Genomic DNA, 20,104 nt, shown 5'->3' on the forward strand with positions numbered 1-20,104 from the left:
GTAAGGACTGTATTATAATAATATAATGATAAAAAGTAATGAAAAACAAAAAAAAAGGATTTTTGGAAGGTTTTTGCCAGTGATGGAGAGATCGTTTTGATCATTTCAGCTCGTAAAATGTTTTGATTTTTAGCTCCTTGAGGCTTTTCCTTCCTTTTTTTTTTTTTTACAAGATTTTGACATGATTAGTATATGATCATTGCATATTTTCATTGAGTGGATTATTTTGTTTATGTTTATCTGAAGTTGGAGATTCTCCATTCTTAGTAGCCCTACAATCTTTATCACATTTCTAGTCGCCTGTCCATGCATTCATTTATCTTTAATCTTTTCTCTCTTCTCTTTCAGTTATGTTTTTCACCCCTTCTCTTCTCCCCATCATTCCTCTTCCCCTCCCATATGCCACTCTTGTGGACTGACGTACTGTCCTCCCCAGTTCACAAGGTTCTCTCCCCTTCCCTCAAAGTCCTCTCTTCCCCTTCCTCTCCTCCTATCTCTGTCCCAAACTTCAGATTCTTCTTCAACTTTTCCCCACCGTCACTCTCCTCTGGATCTTGCCCTCTCCTCCTCCCCTCCTCTTCTGGAGGTTCTAGCAAGAATAGGAAGGCAGAAGAGGAGAGATAGAGAGAGTTGTGTGGAGAGCAAGAGCAGTGAACTGAGATGGAACAGTGACTTGGAGGGTGGAAGGCAACAGCAGAACTAGGAAAGGAGGAGACTGGGGCTGGAGTTTCGGAGAGCAGTGGCAACATTAGAAGGGTGGGGAGGAGATGAACAGTGATACTGAGAGGGAAGGCAAGAAAGAGGTGGGGGATCAGTGAGAAAGAAAGGGCTAGAGGTTGCAAGCAACAGCATGGGGGGGTGTGAGTGGGTAAGAGGGGAGCAAAGATCTTAAGAAGGAGGGAAAGAGAGCTGGCAGCATCATTTGGAAGAGCAAAGAGTTGGGATCGCCATCAGTAGGATTTAGAGGAGAAAGCTGTGAACAGGCACTTTAGTACCCAGGACAGGCAAGCATTTATGCACCCCTCCTCCCTGCACCTACTCTGCTCCTCTTTCCTCTCTTCTTATCATTCTGAACCCAGCTGCTGGCTTTTTGTCATCTTTAAAGGGCCTTATGCCCTAAGCAGCTGCCCCTTCTGCCTACCCCTAGTTATAGCCCTGACATTATAAGCAGTGATACCAAGAGAACAGGCAGGAGTACCTGCTAGCGGAAGATCATCTCGAGTGCAGAGTTCTTACCTGAGATCCCAGCACTCTCTTCCTCTGAAAATGGCTTCCTGTTTAGACAGGAAGTGTTTGCTAGAGCGAAAAAGCAGATGAAGAGACTGCAGGGAAATGTGTGCCCATGCTGTTTCTCTATTGCTAGGTTTGGGAAGGAAGGAGGGATGAGAGGAGCAGCCATACTGTGATTGTAGAGATGGTTTCTATCACAGTTTTTCCTCCTCCATTTTCCAGGCCACAGCAATAGTAATTGTTGAATCATTATTCTTAATGACTAGAGACCGTAATCATATTTGTGTCACAATAAATAACACAGGTCTTTTTTTTCTTTTGCAAAATAATATTGGAAAACGTGTAACTCTGGACTCCTCTCCAAATTTTAAAGAGCCTCACCTACAGGGAGAGGCAAGTGTGGTGATGAGGCACACATACAAGAGTGAGTAGGAGGGAAGGGGTGGTATGCCAGTATGTCTGACCAAAGTCAGCTTTATTTAAACGTGGCTTTTCACTTGACCAGTCTGGGCCCCAGAGAGCTCAAGAATTCTTCTGGAGACCCAAAGCTCAGGCTCAAAATTCAAAAAGATCCCAAGATCTTTTATTACAGATTGCCTAGGCGGGGAGGTCACAAAGGCATCTTTATATTGTTATAAAATACCTGCACAAAACCTTCCACTATCATGGATGCAATGTGTCCGAAGATATTTACACCAGTTTGGAAGTAGGTATAAATATATGTAATTGAAGAGTGCACAAAGATGCAAATTTTATAACCTACATGTTTACTTCAAGCCTTCATCTGTGCTTCACGCAAACTCCTCCCCTAAACATGTCTACACCCAGGTCTCACCCAAATATATGCCTAATTGGCATAGCTTGTACATGTGGAGTAATTTTCTAAAAGGCTTTTTACATGTATACAGAGGAAAACACACATTAAACCATCACAAAATTACTCTCTTCTTGCATAAAGGCATGTAGGGCCCCTTTCACCTTCCAATTTCTACTGCCACTTCTAATCTCAGCTAGGAATGCCCTGTGTTTCTTCTGACACTTTTGAGAGTCTTCCTGAAGATTACATAGAGCTCAAGAAAATCTGGTGTGTCAGATGTAATCAGTTTAGAGGACCTGAGGGAGGCAAAGGAGGGTAAAGGGCTGGGAGGAGACGAAGAATCCATTAGTCATCAACAGCAACAACAACAACACTAATGAAATCCAAACTGTCTTTGTACACTGCAAATCCATGCTTTTTCTTTCCTATAGAGAAACAGGCTAGTGGTAACCTCAGGGAAATCAGAACACATTGTGATGTCACTGAACATTCTGTAAAGCTGTCTTGGCACTGGTTGATAAAGAACATTTTGAAAGTAACCCTGCCATTGATCAGGGCTTATGATATCAGAGATGATCCTGTTTTTCCCTAGTTTATCATAGGAAAAATACATTTCTAATACTTAAAGATGGACTCTGATGGACTCTGCGACACAGAAGGAAACTACGTATTATGAAGTGTTCACACCTTTATTTTGTTATTTTTTTTCTATGCCAAATGATATGGCTCTAAGGGGCAACACTGGCAAGACGGAGCTCATCCATATAAATAAAGGGCATTCAGCGCTTGCAGAAGTCATACGATCCTCCATGTGATTCCTGTGTCTCACAAAATATTTACAATAGCATGGCATCAAATATATATAATTACATATACACAGTAGACAGCAGCAGATAAAGACCTGCATGGTCCATCCAGTCTGCCCAGTAGTGGGTAACACATACATCTTAAGGCTACAAGGACAAGAAATACAGCTGACTGTAGGTCTATGGTGTCTGGTTTGTTGCTACAGAAAGTCACCAGGCTGAATATCAAGAGTAGATGAAACAGCGCCAGTCAACAGGAGTTCCTGGCAACAGTCTTGTACCGGAACATTTTAAAGAACGGGCAGTTTAAGATATGCTGTGATATTTTGAGAAGAGATCACAGTACTCCTTGTTTTGATAGCACTACATCGGCTGCCAATTGAATATCAGACACGTTACTGTTGGTGTTTAAGGACTTGATTAAAAACATTTCTCCGGTAGTTTCTTCTACACTCGATTTACATCAACCACCGTGATCCTTGCAATAGGCAGCATCTAACCTGTTGGATGTACCTTCTTTTTGTGTGACACGTCTTGAGGAGAATCGGACATCTATTTTTTATGTTGGCAGGGCCTAAAACGTGGAATGACTTATCATTGAAGGAATTTAAAGTTGCTTTAAAAACCTTTTGGTTTGGTCAGGCCTTCAGTAAGTGAATGACTTTCATAATTTTATGAACTTCTTGAACTACAGTAATTACTAGTTTTGACCATTTTATGTTTATTTTATAGTTTGCATATTTTGTTTTACATGTCATGAATTGTGTATGTTGGTTGTAATCCGCCTAGAATTCCAAAGATAATGCAGAATAGAAATTTTGAAAATGAATAAATACAAATTATGTAATTGGCCCCCTTTAAGTTGGGCTCTCTTGCACGCACAAGTTCAACAAGGTTTCAAAAAGCGTGCAGAATTGATAAGACTGGGGTTCCTTTTCATACAGGAAATGTAAGCCACTGTTTCCTTAAAAGTATATCTCACATGAATATTTCCATGCTTCTATTCATCATAAAATTTCTAAGAATAAAAGATGTTAGGAATAAATATTCAACTGGTGGCGGTCAGCATGTTTTTTGGCTGCTAGCACTGGCATTGAATATCTGAGTTTGTGCGGTTATCCCTTATCCAGTCAAGTGTGATTTTCAGCACTTAAATGCCTAAGTGAAACCAGATGAAGATAGAACCAAGTTTATGTACTCTGATTTCTCCAGTTAACCCAGGTGATTAACCCCTGGATTCTGTATACCCTGAATGCTGAATATTGGCACTTAACCGCATGAGTGCCAACTCTGCCCCTGGATTGCCCACAAAATAGCCGGCTACGGCTTTAGTGGTTAGTGAGGATAGTCAGTGGCACTAACCAGTCAAGTGGCACTGAATATCAGTGGACAGCCCTGCGCAAACAATTTAACCAGCCAGAAACCTCTCCTGGCTGGTTAAATCGCTTTGAATATCAACCTCATTAAGAGAGAACTTTGGGTAGCAAGCTGTGTACAAATTTATACAATTTTATCGACTGGTCTGGAAACACCGAAATACAATTGGAAATATCATCTCTGTGCTAAGACCTTTAGGCATGCAAGCAATGGGTACATACAAACTTTAGAAGGAATGTGTTTTCTCGCAGAGCTCCAATGCATCCGGCAAATCCTAGAATGAACATAACGCCTCCCACCACTAGGAAGAGCCAAACTGGATCAAAGCCTCCCAGGTCAGTAATTGAGGAGATGTTGGAGAGAACCCCCTGGAAACGAAACATGATCAGATATAGTAAGGCAAAGTACTATGTTCAGGAAACACACAAAGTCCTCAAAACCTGCAACCAATAAATAGAACTATCTGCAAATGAAATTGTACACAAGTGTTTTCTTGTTTAAATAATTTCTAGAACTTTATCAAAGGCCATTGAAACCAGAGGGATGTTTTTGTTTCATTTTTGGTTTTAGGGCGGTGCTACCTTGAGAAAAGCCACTTGCTGAGTTGGACTGAACTGAACTAAGTTGAAGTGTTATGATCTAGGGGAGGGTATAAGGTTGCCAAATGTATGGATTTTTTTTAGACAGCTTTGAATTTTTGGTTCACGTTTGATACATCACGGAACAGATAAAATGTTCAGAAACAGTCCCAGCTTAAGTCCTCTGATTCTAGAGCCACAGCTACCTGATCTTCCCCCCATTGTTGTGAGTACCATGAGAGTACTGCTGGAGGTTGCAGTGGCCATTTTTACAATGGTGCCACTTAGGGCAGCGTAATGGAAGATTTTAAAAATTGTTTTTCAACTTTGCTCTAACCGACAGTCTTCTTTAAAGTTCTTGTTTTTTGACCAAACCTAATTTTTTCTTGCAAAAACAAGATGAAGTCATGCCTCTAATTTATTTGCGGCAAAAGAGAAGTGGAACATGTTCAAGGGTCAAGAGATAAGCCATCTGGCCAGTGGCTTGTTTACTTGAAACCAAGAGCACGTGACTACATTCTCTTGCACATCTTTGTAATTTTCCATGACTCTGAAAAAAACTAATAAAAAGGGGAGCTTTGAACAGTGAAGCCAGAAGCTCATCTATGGATAGATGTATCGCATAGAATAACCTTTTCCTAGTAACGAGACTCTGGTTTCGTTGAAAAAGGGGCTTTTCTCAGCTGATGTAAAAAGCCTGGATGATGTAATGATCAGTGATGTATGTATCTTTCTTTATTCTCCTAGTCAAGAGACTCCTAGCTTCGCTGATAAGGAAGCCTGGATGTAGTAATTAATGACCAGTGATGTGATGATTGTTTCTTTTTAACTATAGGTAGCTATTGTTTCTTTTTAGGTATATAGCTTAATCATTGTGTATATTGATTTATTTATTTGTTACATTTGTATCCTACATTTTCCCACCTATTTGCAGGCTCAATATGGCTTACATAGTACCGTAAAGGAGTTCGCCAATTCCGGTATGAACAGTTACACAGTGATGATGTGGTAGAATGAGGTTCATGTGGAACAGACATATTAGGGAATCGTATAGAGGAAGAGTTACGTTATGTCCATTACGTGCTTTGGTTTCATAGTGTTGCAGGGTTCAGGCATTTAAGTTGGGTCCGTAGGGTATGCTTTTTTGAACAGGTAAGTTTTTAGTGATTGCCGGAAGTTTAGGTGGTTATACGTTGTTTTCACGGCTTTTGGTAATGCGTTCCATAGTTGTGTGCTTATGAAGGAAAAGCTGGATGCATGAGTTGATTTGTATTTGAGTCCTTTGCAGCTTGGGTAGTGGAGGTTTAGATATGTTCGTGTTGATCCGATTGTATTTCTGATTGGTAGGTCGGTGAGGTCCGTCATGTATCCCGGGCCTCACCGTAGATAATTTTATGAACTAGGGTGCAGATTTTGAAAGCAATACGTTCTTTGATTGGAAGCCAGTGCAATTTTTCTTGGAGGGGTTTGGCGCTTTCGAATCGCGTTTTTCCAAATATAAGCCTGGCTGCTGTGTTTTGAGCAGTCTGAAGTTTCTTTATGAGTTGTTCTTTGCATCCCGCATAAATTCCATTGCAGTAATCTATATGGCTTAGAACCATTGATTGTATCAGGTTGCGAAATGTTTCCCTCGGGAAGAATGGTTTCACGTGTTTGAGTTTCCACATTGAATGGAACATTTTCTTTGTTGTAGATTTCACATGGCGCTCTAGTGTAAGGTTGTGGTCGATTGTAACACCGAGGATTTTCAGGCTGTCTGAGATGGGGAGGTTGTAATCTGGGGTGTTTATATTTGTGGGGTTGTTCGCGTTGTATTGAGATGAGAGGATGAGAGTGTGTTTTTTCTGTATTGAGTTTTAGTTGAAATGCATTTGCCCATGAGTTCATGATGTTCAAGCTGAGCTTAATTTTGTTGGTGATCTCTGTCAGCTCATGTTTGTAAGGAATGTATATTGTGACATATATCTTAATCATTGTGTATCTCAGACAATAATGATTTATACACTCTCCATTTTGAAGTGAACCTCTAATAAAAAGTCTCATTTACCCAATATGAATCCAAAAGAATCTGCAGTAATTTATTTTCTAAGCAGGCTGTACTTTTAGAGCAAAACAGGCAGGAGCAAGTGGGGTTCTCTCCTGCCGCCACTGCCCCATTGGACCACCATGAACTAAGGTAGGCCTGAGGAGCCTGTTCAAATTATGGGGAGGGGAACTGAAGGTTTGTTGGGGGTGGGAGGGAGAATTGTAGACTGTGCCAGGGGTGGGAGGGCAGATTGGAGGTTGTGTCTGGGGTGAGGGAACATGCACACTCCATTTATGCAGATCCCGGTCATTATTAGGCTGGGACCCGCATAAGCCATGGCAGCCTGCACGAATCCAGTCTGACATTGCTAATGACAGCAAACCTAGCTAACAGATTGTGATAAGGCGATAGAACACACTACAAGCCCACTGGGATATGTCGTTCATTGCTTTATCAGAAAGGGAAAGAGGGGTGGAGGTTTTTCAGTTCTTTTTAACAAAATTCTCCAGGCTGAAGCTACAGACTTGCTGGTAAAGGTGGGTTTGGAAGCATGACTGTTGAGGGTGAAAGCCCACCCTCTTGTGAGTGATGGGCCTTATTTACAGGCCACCAGGGAACTGGGAAACTACTGTGGAAGATCTTTACTTATTTCTTCTTCAATGTACTTCTACTTTTCAGTCAGTTCTCATTGTAAGGGATTTTAATAAGAATGTAATGGCCTATTTAGATTTTTTTTTTTTAGATAAGTTGATCATGAGAATAATCAATACAGATAGCTCTTATAATGCAGGTCATAAACTATATACCATAATTTTTTCTGAAGGCAAGGGAGAGGACACACTGTTTAGCTCCTCTGAATCATTATGGTGAAGGGGCATAGCCAGACCTCGAGGTGGGAGGGGGCCAGAGCCCAAGGTGAGGAGGCACATTTTGGTCCCCAACCCCCGCCAGCTGAAGCGTTTTTTTTTCCAGCGTTGGTCTCCTGTGCCACTGCATTTCCTGTCCTGCTCCCTCTTCCCCTCACATCATGTCCGACATGCTAATTTTAATGAAATTAGATCTGTTACACTGACCACTGTTATGGTCTGATCATTTTAGCCACCAATTCACACTGTTCTTGAAGACAGAGGGATCGAGGATTAGGAAAATTAGTAGACCAATTGTGGGTGGAAGTAATGGAACAGATAGTTTTGGTGAAGAATTCCTTTGCTTGCACCTTGTTTGATTATTGGGAACCATACGGTTCAGGAAGCCCTTGAGAAAGTCATCCCTGTAAGTGTTACCATACTGGGACAGACCAAAGGTCTATCAAGTCCTGTATCCTGTTCCCAACAGTGGCCAATCCAGGTCACAAATAAATTTTCAATGTATACCATTAAAAATAGTTACTATAAAACAGAATTCTCCATCATCTTTTGCAGCTTGGTTTTTTTTATTTATATTTTTAGAGAATATTAAAAATAATTTCTCAAGAAAAGCAAAGAAAAATAGAAACTAACAACAATATAGTATCAGTATTCTAGTCCACTTCAAGAGGAAAACATCAAAAGCCATTTCAACACACACTTCAATTAATCACCAAAAATATATAACCATTGCAGGAACAAATTTAAATTAGAACCCTAATCCCTACATAAAATAAATAAATGAAAATTTCATTTCACCTCAGTACTCTCAGGTGTAGATTTTTCCAAAAGAAAGTTGCCAGACACTTACTAGGAAATTTAAGGAAAAATGAGGCATCCAAACACAAAACCCTAGGTTTCATCTGTAGGAATGCCATATGTCTCAATTGTGAAGGTTTGAAGACATCTGGGAACATCATTATAGATTGCCCACAAAACGGGAGTCTTTTTTTTTTTTTTTTATTAATACATTTTTAATACTAACATCTTTTGTTCCTCACTGTGGAAAACAACTAATAAAGTTGTCCTTTTGGTTATAATATATTGAGCTGATTCTATAAAGTTAGTTATATCTAAGCTGGCTGGGGTATTAACTGAATCAAAATTATCTTCCTGAGTAACTTTTCTAGAATCTCCAGGCAGGTAATAAAGATTATTAACCATCAGTAACTCATAGGATAACTGCAAGACATCTTTCACATACATTTTAAATAAGTTAACTGGAGCTAAATAATGAAATACAATACAGGTATAGGCAATCTGACTAAGGACAGAGAAGGTTCATCCAACTTAAGAGTTAGGACTGGAAGAAGAACCCTCCATAAGAGAATTACCTCTAGGGGTCTGTTCCCTCCTAAAAGAGAGAAACTAGTGAACTTATGAATCACTGCAGGTTGAATGGATGGTGCTCAACCACCCAAAGGCGCAATACTCCCTGCATCTGATGGAGCTGGGCCTTAAGTTGGTCTAACATGCTGGCCCATAGGTCCCTTCGTAACACTTCTCTTAAAGTCTTGCTCTTCCAAGCTTTATGCTTCCCCATGGAAAAGGAGCAGGGGTTCATGCTCCACGTTCCTCAGTTGCTCCAAAGGGGCAGGGCCCACTCCTTTGGTCATGTCCCTTTGAGTATGTGTTCATGACCATGCGCCTGTGGCTGTGTTCCACAGCAGTAGCAAGATGTAGGTTGAAGCAGGACCTCCCACTGATGTCACAATGGAGAGTATCCTACCACAGTTAAAGAGAAGCGGTGACAGAACAGAACCCTGGGGAACCTCACAGGTCAGGGGACATGGGAAGGATCTGGAGGCAGCAGTTACTACAGTCTAGGAGCGTTTAGACAGGAAGGGGGAAAATCAGGATAGAACTGATCCTGTGAGACCAAGTGACAAAAGACAGGATAGCAGAAGAGAGTGATCTATGAGACTGAAGGCAGCAGAAAGGTCAAAGGAAACAGCCAAAACACATTATGTTTTTCTAGGTGAGTATAGATTTCATTGAGTACAGCAGTAATAACCGGTACTGTGGTGTGGTCTAAAGCCTGACTGTTTTGGATGGAGAGCGAGGGACTTTTCTACAAATGAAGCTGTTTCTGGCCAGTTAAATCGCTTTGAACATTGACCTCTAAAGTTTGTGAAAGTTATTTTTTATAAGCTTATGACAGCATTTATTAGTTATAGTAAGAAGACTTTTTAAATATCTGCTTTGTGTAAATAATCTCTCTTTAAATGTAACAAAGCAGTATGGTTTTAAAACAACACGTCAATAAGTTATATGATTTTTATTGTAGGTATAACAATTTTTTATTTATGTATGTAAAATATGCATGTGTTACGGACACATGTACACCTGATGTAGGCGACTGCCAAAACATGGCTGAACCATGTCCTTTAGAACTTAAATAAAATTTTGTTGCATGCCATATTGTGTCAGACAATTATTTTTGCATGTACCAGCTCCTTTCTGCTGTCTCTTGTTTGCTGGGGTTGGTCTCTGCTAATTTTACTCTGCCTAGCTCTATGCAATGAAAATTTTTTTTTCTTGCATTCATCAGCAGACTTCCTAATAAGCTTCTGCAGCTAAACATCCTTCACTTGAGGGCTGAGTCTGCTTGCCTCTGTGAACTCACTTCTTGTCAATTCAGGACTCCCACGAAGTACAGTACAACCTTTGGAGTTTTCATGGGTTTATTTTTATTTATTCATTTTCAGCATGTATTTTCTGCTCTCTTACTAGTTCTAGGCAGAACACATATCTACATACATAATTATCAAAAACAGAAAACATAAACTACAGGTCAGCGTTGATCCCCCAAACAGTTTGGAGCGCTGTGAAATCTTGAACATGGACTCCCAAAAGGGTAGATGTTTCTCTTTGTTCTGGGGACCTTTTTGGGATGGCTCGCAGCTGTATTCTCAATTTTTGAATTGAGTGATGATCTATCCATGGATAAAGTTGGGTCAGGAGGCAATGCTTATTGATGTAGTTCAATTTTCTTCTTTTTTTTTTTTGTAATGGGTTGGGCGGGTGGGAAGGGGGTTTTCTGCTAACAGTGTGATAGATTGTTTGTATATGACAATTCTCTTGTTCGTCAATAAAAACGTATTTCAAAAAAATGTTCAATCAATGTAAAAACAGTGGTCTGCTATCCAGCATAGCATAAATGAGATATTATAAAATTAGGTGCAATACAATACAATTTATTCTTATAATCCACAATAACTACCAAGTTCTATGCGGATTAAAGAATTAAGATATCCAAATTCTTGGAGAGTTACAAAACACAGTAAATCGTACATCAGCATAATAGAAATTTCCTAAACAAAAATGTTTTTAATAACTTTATAAATAGTTGATAGCTAGTCATAATTCAAACATATTGCAACAAGAAAGGATTCCTAGATATCCCTAGCCTATCTGGATTAGGGAAACCTATCAGTTACAACATATAAAACAGAGCATTCCCGTACAAAATATAAAAAATCATCGCACAGAATTTAAACTTGATTTGGGCCTCTACCGGTAGCTAGGATAATTTTGTTAACAAAGGAGCAGACTGCTCATTTGCATGTGCTGAAAATGTTAATCTGGCTGCCGTATTTTGTATCGTCTACAGTTTTTTTAGCAATGTATACTTTATAATAAACATGCTCAGGGGAGGAGAGTAAGTGCAATCACAATTTACTTGTGTATTTTATAAAATATGTGGAATCGTATACATGTATACCTGCTCTCGAACAATGCACTGTCTGCGCCTTCAATCTAGGCACAATCTGCCAGATTCTGTATATCGCGCCTAGCGTTCCGCACTTAAAGCATATTCCATAATAAGCTAATCAGCGTTGTTAACAGCACTTAACAAGCAACAATAAGCACTAATTGGCAATAATTAGAATTTACGCACATAACTCACTGCACCTAAATTCTAATGCACACATCCAAAAAGGGGCGTGGTTATGGGCAGGGAAATGAGTGTTTTGTGGGTGTTCTCAAATTTACGTGCATTGTTATAGAATATGGCCCAGTACACATAAATCTATGCTCAGGGATTTATGCCACATTTTCATTGTTGTAAATGGATGCGCGTGTTTTCAGGCACTTGGATATGAACTAAGCATATTCTAAATATTGCAATTAAATCTTATAGAATCCATTTAGGCAAAAATAACTTCTGTGCGGATTTTCCAGACGCCATACGTAGAATCTTCTCCAGTTTCTGCAGGACTTGCATCTTTGACGGTGTTGCCTTTCTGTCCTTATATTTTGACAATCTCGCCAACATGATTCTCTAACAACGATACCTCATCAAAGAGGAGCTCCAGTCTGGGCCAGTGGAGGAATGGCCTAATGGTTAGTGCAGCGGGTTTTGATCCTGGCAACCCGGGTTCAATTCCCACTGCAGTTCCTTGTGACCTTGGGGCAAGTCAATTAACCCTCCAATGCCCCAGATACAAAAACTTAGGGGTCCTTTTACAAAGGCGCACTGAAAAATGGCCTGTGGTAGTGTAGATGTGTGTTTTAGGCACACGCAGAATCATTTTTCAGAGCACCTGTAAAAAAAAATGCCTTTTTTAAATTTTTGCTGATAATGGACGTACGGCAAAATGAAAATTGCTGCACGTCCATTTTGGGTCTGAGACCTTACTGCCAGCCATTGACCTAGCGGTAAGGTCTCACATGGTAACCAGACGGTAATGGTCTACGCGTGTAAAATGCCAGTTACCGCCCACGCACCAGAAAATAAAATGTTTTCCGGGTGCCTAGCGGACGTGTGTCAAAAATGAAGTTACCGCAAGGGCCATGTGGTAGCCAGGCGATAACTCAAAATTGGCACGCATAGGCACAAACGCGGCTTAGTAAAAGGGCCCCTTAGATTGTGAGCCCTCTAGAGACAGAGAAAGTACCTGCATATAATGTGTACAGCGCTGCATATGTCTAGTAGTGCTATAGAAATATGAGGAGAGACTTGCGGACCTGAACATGTATACCCTGGAGGAAAGGAAAAACAGGGGTGATATGATACAGACGTCCAAATATTTGAAAGGTATTAATCCGCAAATGAACCTTTTCCGTAGATGGGAAGGCGGTAGAACTAGAGGACATGAAACGAGATTGAAGGGGGGCAGACTCAAGAAAAATGTCAGGAAGCATTTTTTCATGGAGAGAGTGGTGGATACTTGGAATGCCCTCCCGCGGGAGGTGGTGGAGATGAAAATGGTAACGGAATTCAAACATGTGTGGGATAAACATAAAGGAATCCTGTTCAGAAGGAAGGGATCCTCAGAAGCTTAGCAGAGATTGGGTGGCAGAACCGGTGGTGGGAGGCAGGGCTAGTGGGGGCAGACTTCTACGGTCTGTGCCCTGAAAATGGTAGATACAAATCAAGGTCAGGTATACACAAAATGTAGCACATATGAATTTTGTTGGGCAGACTGGATGGACCGTGCAGGTCTTTTTCTGCCATCATCTACTATGTTAGAAATGATTATTAGTAGTATATATGGCACCAGAAACCCCTAAGTAGATGTGTGGTGCCAAGAGTTCCCCCTGCAAGGCCACTTGACAAACAAAGAACATGAAATCCCAGTAATAATATGAAGAGCTAGGTTTTTTTTCCCTTTTCAGTACAGCAGTAGTATAAAATGTTGGCACACAGTGAATCAAGATGATATTACTTTATTGCATTTTTCTGTTGCCTGCTCTCAAAAGTGGCTTCTAAAATCATCACATAAGATATGCAGTTTGTACAAGATGAACAAAGTGGGTTTGTTATACTATACAGTACTTACTTTTTCACTCCATGCCCAGAGTCCAACTCCAAGAAATGCTATACCCAGAAACTGGAAAGAAGAAAGAAAAGGTATCGTGGTAAGTACTGCGAGACAGCACACAATCCTTAGCAACATTACACAGATTCTCCCATTCTCTTTTCATTACTGTAACCTTGGAAGTTCAAAGAGGTCTCTAGAAGTTTATTAATAACTGGAAAATACAGTATCATGTTTAGCCCGCTTGAAAGTACATTCATATGCCACACTGTCCTCCTTCCCTTTCATTTTTCTCAATTCCCTTGCTAAATAAACTAGTGTAAGGTTTCACATGGTCTTGTTTGTCATGACTGAACCACACTGAGCAATTTCAATGCTGCGATTTAAAAACTGAACAAATCAATCAATTTGTAGTCTAGAGTATTATAATTTAAATCTTCTCAGTGCTAGTCTCTTGTGGCCATGAATCTGTTATAATGCAGCACAAAGTAGAGATCCATGCACTATACAGAGATTTCCATTTTGCATCCTCCAACGAATACATATGAAGAAACACAAGAACAGCTCTTGCTGAGCTGTCCCACTGATAGCTTTATGCACCGCTACTAGGAAGGGACCAGTTCATTTTCAAATGTGTTTTAATATCAATTATCTGGGAGCCAGTGAAAGTTTGCAAGAGATGCAAAGGGGATTCGATTCAGCTGTGATGGGAGGAATTTCATCAGTACGACAGCCTGGTGTGCATGCACCCTAAATCAGGCCACTGGGTTCTACTGCTGTTCATTGAGTGGAAACAACTATCTCCACAAAACTGGAAAACCCTGCTGGCCCAATGACCAGCAGTTGAATCTAGAAATCAAACAATGCATTTTCCCCCGGATTCTATATAGTGTGCCTAGCGATCCACGCCAAAATCCAAACCTATTCTGTAACTGCGCATAACTTAATTGGCTTAACAAGCCAATCAGCATTGATAACAGCACTTAATAAGCAATAATGAGTACTAACTGGTAATAGTTAGAATTTATGCGCACTACTCGCTAAACGTATTATGTAAAGCACTGCGCCTAAATTTCAAGTTGCAGAGGCAAAAAGGGGCATTGTTATGGGCGGGAAAATGGGTGTTTCATGGGTGTTCCAAAATTTGCACACATCGTTATAGAATATGGCCTTTATAGCTAATACATATAGCTAAAGACCCTTTATAGCTAATACATATGTGCAAGCTTGTTTTGCACTGTATAATTTAAGATTTTTCATAGAAAATCCATGTCATAGAGCATAACTTACTACAAATATGTAAATCTGAATTTTAGGGGTTTCTTTGAGGGTTTCACAGTTTGTTTTTTGCAAGGTTGAGCGTGATACTAGAAAAACATACGTATTTCATTATACTGTACAGACAAACATACTAAAACTTTTGGGAGACATCTTTTAGAAAGAAGTTGAAGAGCTATGTCAGAATACAATGCTTTTGTTTGAGAACTCAGGGCATCCAGAAAAAGCAAAGTCTATGTTTCTGAGATGCAGCTAGAGATACAGGTCCAGCATTTAATTGTTAATGAGACAGAAGTATTTGATACATAGAAGGCTAGCTTCTATATAATCATGTCTAAAAAAAAAAAAGAAAATCAGCGCCGAAATGAAAAACCAAGCATATTCTATAAAGTACGCCTTAATTTAGGCGTACTTTATAGAATAAGCCTAAATTTCCAAGTGGTTTATACAATACACCGAGCACCCGTCGATGTGACTAAATTTTAGTCGCAGCCATTTATGCCATGGTTTATTTGGTATAAATGTGGATGCCTAAATTACACACAGACTGGGTGCATTCTATAACAATGCGCATAGAATTTAGAACTGCCCATGATCCTCCCCTTCCACGCCCATGGACATGCCCCCTTTTCAGCTATGCGACTTAGAATTTAGGCGCATCATGTTATACGATACGCTTAGACAGTTGTGTGCGTAAATTCTAATTATTGTCAATTAGTGTCAATAATTGCTTGTTTATTGGAAATTAGCAGTGCTGACTGGCTTAATTAAGTTTCGCAGTCAAATACAGAATACGACTGTATTTGAGCACACAACTTAAATCACACTACATAGAATCCGGGGCGAATGTTTTGCTTAACTTTATAATACGTATGAGAACACAGAGCAATGCACAATTACAATTATACCAAAAAGATCATTTAAAAATTACACATTTTAGAGTACATATTATATATTGGCACATGTGTGAGAGACAAGGTACTGCATGTGTTTATACTGAAGTGTAACCATTCTATGGCACCAATCTTTAGGCTACACTGACCCAGTCCTGATTTTATCTCACAGCATGCAGGGAACTGCAGTTCTCAGTCCCCTAAGAAATATGCGGTACACTGGATTGATCTGTTCTGAAGAAAGATGGAAAATAAACCCAGTTCTCCTCACACCAATTTTAACAAAAATTATTACATCAGTTCTGGTAAAAATGACACAAGGCATGATCAAACATAACAGAGCTGCACTTTCATCATCAAACTGTTTCTCTTTCTACATTAGCTGAAAAAAAAAAAAATGAAGCCAGTTGATGAGCCTACTCGGAGCTGGCCTAAGCATTATGCCAGAAGTTTTCATCCCAGTCCTTGGGACACACCCAGCCAGTCAGGGTTTTCAGGATATCCCCATTGAATTTAATGGGGATATCCTGAAAACTCCGTTTGGCTGAGTGTGCCCTGAGGACTGGGTTGAAAACGTCTGCATTACGCAGACTAGGCAACTGCTTAGGAGGGAAAAGAGCAGCTGCAGTCAAAGCAAAAAACAAACAATAAAACCAATACATACTGACAAGCACACAACTCAAAGAAACATCAATGTGTTGAGAACTTTTACTCATGAGGACTCACAACTTTCAAATAGCCCATTTACATGGATAAACAGCCATTTATCATCATTATGGATATTTAAAAGTATGATATCAATAAGTCATTTACTACAGGTTCATTTAACGTTTGCTCTCTTATGTTAAATTTATTGTTGTGTTTTTTTATATTGTTAACCATTGTGTATCAAATTTACAAATAAACAGAACAAAAAAAAAAGTATGATGTCCAATTATGCTGTTTTACAGAACAGTTGAAACAATCGTGATTACTGAGTTTAAATATCAAAATATCATAGAGGGGCCTGAAAGATGATTGGGATGATTGTGCCTCCTCCCTCCCCCCGAGAGAGGAAGCACAAAGTTGAAGTTTGGCCTAGGCAGGGCTTTTTTTGTGGGGGCACTTGTGGGTACTGAGTACCGGCACCCAAGTTTTAATGAAAGAGCTCAGGCTCTACACACGAATTCTGCCTTGTCATAGGTTCTGTGACTGGATGCAGGGGGCCTGGCTATTGTGGGGTGGATCCCTCAGTGATCACCCCACCCTTGAAGGGTGGCCTAGCATTTGAGTACCGGCACCTTTTTTGCTAGAAAAGATGCACTGGGCCTAGGGCACACAATACCCTTGCAGAAGCCCTGAATCTGCTGCATGAAAGCTTAAAATTCGATCCAGAGTATCTTGTGGTAGTAGAAAGTAAAATGCTCTAACTGTGACCTGTGATGAAAATGGAGGGAGGGTCCCTGGCAGTCTGGAGAAAACATCTGCATGAATCATGTTTGACAACGGTCCAGAGGAAATAAGGTTCATTCCCATGCTGATATCCTGGGCTATGAAACTCGCAGCAATCACAACATTTCAGAGTTTTTGTTTTGTTTGAAATATCTAACTGCATCAACTTGTACTTTCAGCTCCGGGACAAAGCCTCATCCAAATCACTCAAGGTCAATCTTATTCTCGACTATCTAAACTAATATACGTCAGGAAAAAACATCTTACAATGTAGGTGTGAGATGTGCCTAACCTCCAGTATCATACCACAATATAATATACTATGCTCAGGTGCATAGAGAGAGGAACGGCCAGCAGGAAAAAATAGGTGATAGTGCCCTTGTAGAAGCCTCTGGTGAGGTCCCATTGTGTGCTACTCTGGAGCACAAATCTTCAAAAAGATATGAACAGGATGGAGTCTGTCTAGAGGGCTGCTACAAATTGGTCAGTGGTCTCTCTCATAAAGCGTATGAGAACTTTAAACAATCAAGCTCCCAGCACCCAAATACTTGATGTCTGTCACCAGTTCTAATACATTTAATCGATTATTGATGAGACATTTTCTAAATAATTTTTTTGAAGCCTTAGAACCATGGCTGGCCAAATGCATACAAAATTTGATAAGGCATTGCTGCCCATTCCATTGGTCCACTTTAGAAAATGTCTCATCAATAACTGATTAAATGTATTAGAACTGGTGACAGACATCAAGTATTTGGGTGCTGGGAGCTTGATTGTTTAACGTTCTGCTAATGATCCTTGACCAATAGATTTAGTCCTTTTTAAGTGGATAAAGCGTATGGGGACAGACTTACAGACCTCGATATATATATACTCTGGGAGAGAGGGGCTATGATAGAGACGTTTACATATCTCTGTGACATTAAATTACAGGAGGTGAGCCTCTTTCAAATGAAGAAAAACTCTGGATTGAGAGGGCATAGGATGAAGTTAAGAGTTTATAGGCTCAAGAGTAATTAAGAAAATACTTTTTTCAAGGAAGGGGTGTTGGACGTGTGGAATAGCCTCCTGGTAGAGGTAGTGGGGATAAGGACTGCGTCTGAATTTAAGAAAGTGTGGGACAGACACATGGAATCTCTTAGGGAAAGTAGGAGATAGTGGCTGGGCAGCCATCATGTTTCTATACATTTGTTTTTGTATCGAAATTTAATTTAATGTGAGTTCTTTTCATCTGCTTGACCAACCAAGGTTGATAACAGCAAGTCAACTATAAAATTAACAAAATATTATCCAGTTCTAATAGCAAAAATCAAAAACAAGTGTGCACAACCAAAAAACGCTCGAGCTAAAAATAACTTAACTGACACTCCAGCATCTCAAGTCATCGGCGACTCCTCAAATCACTTCTTGCATCAGCTGACGTTTGTAATCCACACAAGTCAAATCCTCAACAACAGCCTCGTTTCGAGTAGCAGCTGCAAGATATGATTTGAGGAGTTGCTGATGACTTGAGACTCTGCAGTGTCAGTTATTTTTAGCTTGAGTGTTTTTTGGTTGTACATACTTATTTTTGGTTTTTGCTAGTAGATCTGGATATTCCTTGCAACTATGTGAGTATTTTGAGGTTTTGTTTAGTTGTTCACCTTTTTTTTGTTTTATTTTTTTGGAATAGGATTTCTCTCTCTTTTGTTTTTGAAGAGTTTTTCTCCTGTTCATTTTTCTGTTAGTTTCTTTCTCTATAGTATCACCAAATTCGTCCTTTCCTTTCTGAGTACACTACTAGAACCCTTATCCACTTCTTGCTTAGACTATTGCAACTTGCTTCTCACAGGTCTCCCTCTAAGCCATCTCTCTCCCCTTCAACCTGTTCAAAATTCTGCTGCACGTTTTATATTCATCAGTGTTGCTATGCTCATATTAGCCCTCTCCTCAAGTCACTTTGTTGGCTCCCTATCTGTTTCCGCATACAGTTCAAACTCCTCTTATTGACTTACAAGTGCATTCACTCTGCAGCTCCTCAGTACCTCTCCACTCTTATCTCTCCCTATATTCCTCCCTGGGAACTCCGTTCAATGGGTAAAACTCTTTTATCTGCACCCTTCTCCTCCACTGCTAACTTCAGACTCCATTCCTTTTATCTTGCAGCACAATATGCCTGGAATGACTTCATCAGCCAGTATGTCAAGTTCCATCTCTGGCCATCTTAAAATTAAGGCTAAAAACCCACCTTTTTGATGTGCTTTTAACTCCTAACCCTTACTCGTTCAGTGCCCATGTTTTATCATTCTCACCTTAGTAATTCCCTTATCTCTTATTTGTCTTGTTTGTCTGTCCTAATTAGATTGTAAATTCTGTTGAGCATGGACTGTCTCTTTGTGTCCAATGTACAGCGCTACACACGTCTAGTAGCACTATAGAAATGATTAGTAGTAGTAGTAGGTAACACTGACCTATGATAATAATTATACTCCTAAGTGATTAACTGTGTGTCTAGCAGTGATTGGGAGTTTGTGGAACTTTGAGGCCAATTTTATAATTTTGTTAAGCTCTACTCAATAGTTGCATGGATTAGACGAACTTCTTTGTTATAATGATGATTGTGGATTAAGTCTGCTCCCTATTTTGTTGTTCTGGCAGATAATATCAACATAAAAATATACAATAAAAACAAGTAAACCAACAAGAAAAAATAGTCCAATAAGAACCCCTTACTTAACAGCACAAGATCAATGCAAAAATTGTTCAACCAACCGTATTTTAACAGAGCACCTAAACTGCATGTAATTGGTAATTATGCTAATGTCAGCTGAAAGTTTCATTACTGAACAGATTGGTACAGCACAACCTTATCATATGTGGTCTTATGACAGATTTTTTTTTTTTTGGGGGGGGGGGGGGGGGGAGGACAGGAACTGAAGTGAACTATCCATTAGAGCTAGTACTTTATCCAGAAAAGAGGGAACCCGGTTTGACAAATAACCTAATGTAGCTCCCCTAT

At 39.9% G+C, this 20,104-nt stretch overlaps 1 protein-coding gene across 3 annotated transcripts in view; it reads right to left on the reverse strand.

Moving 5' to 3' along the window:
- Positions 1–20,104, reverse strand: part of TSPAN5 (tetraspanin 5) — a 220,087-nt gene that overhangs the window by 30,288 nt on the left and 169,695 nt on the right. For 2 of the 3 annotated variants that reach the window (XR_003940667.1, XM_030190716.1), the window contains exons 2-3: positions 13,526–13,576; positions 4,452–4,598 (exon numbers count right to left, since the gene is read on the reverse strand). Coding sequence is in view for 2 of the 3 variants with exons in the window: in XM_030190716.1 (XP_030046576.1) it covers positions 4,452–4,598; positions 13,526–13,576 (198 nt within the window). In the remaining variant the exon portion in view is untranslated. The remainder of the gene's footprint in view (positions 1–4,451; positions 4,599–13,525; positions 13,577–20,104) is intronic. The other variant, XM_030190717.1, reaches the window with a different exon arrangement.

Source organism: Microcaecilia unicolor, chromosome 2 (genome assembly GCF_901765095.1).
Source record: "Microcaecilia unicolor chromosome 2, aMicUni1.1, whole genome shotgun sequence".
NCBI lineage: Eukaryota > Metazoa > Chordata > Amphibia > Gymnophiona > Siphonopidae > Microcaecilia > Microcaecilia unicolor.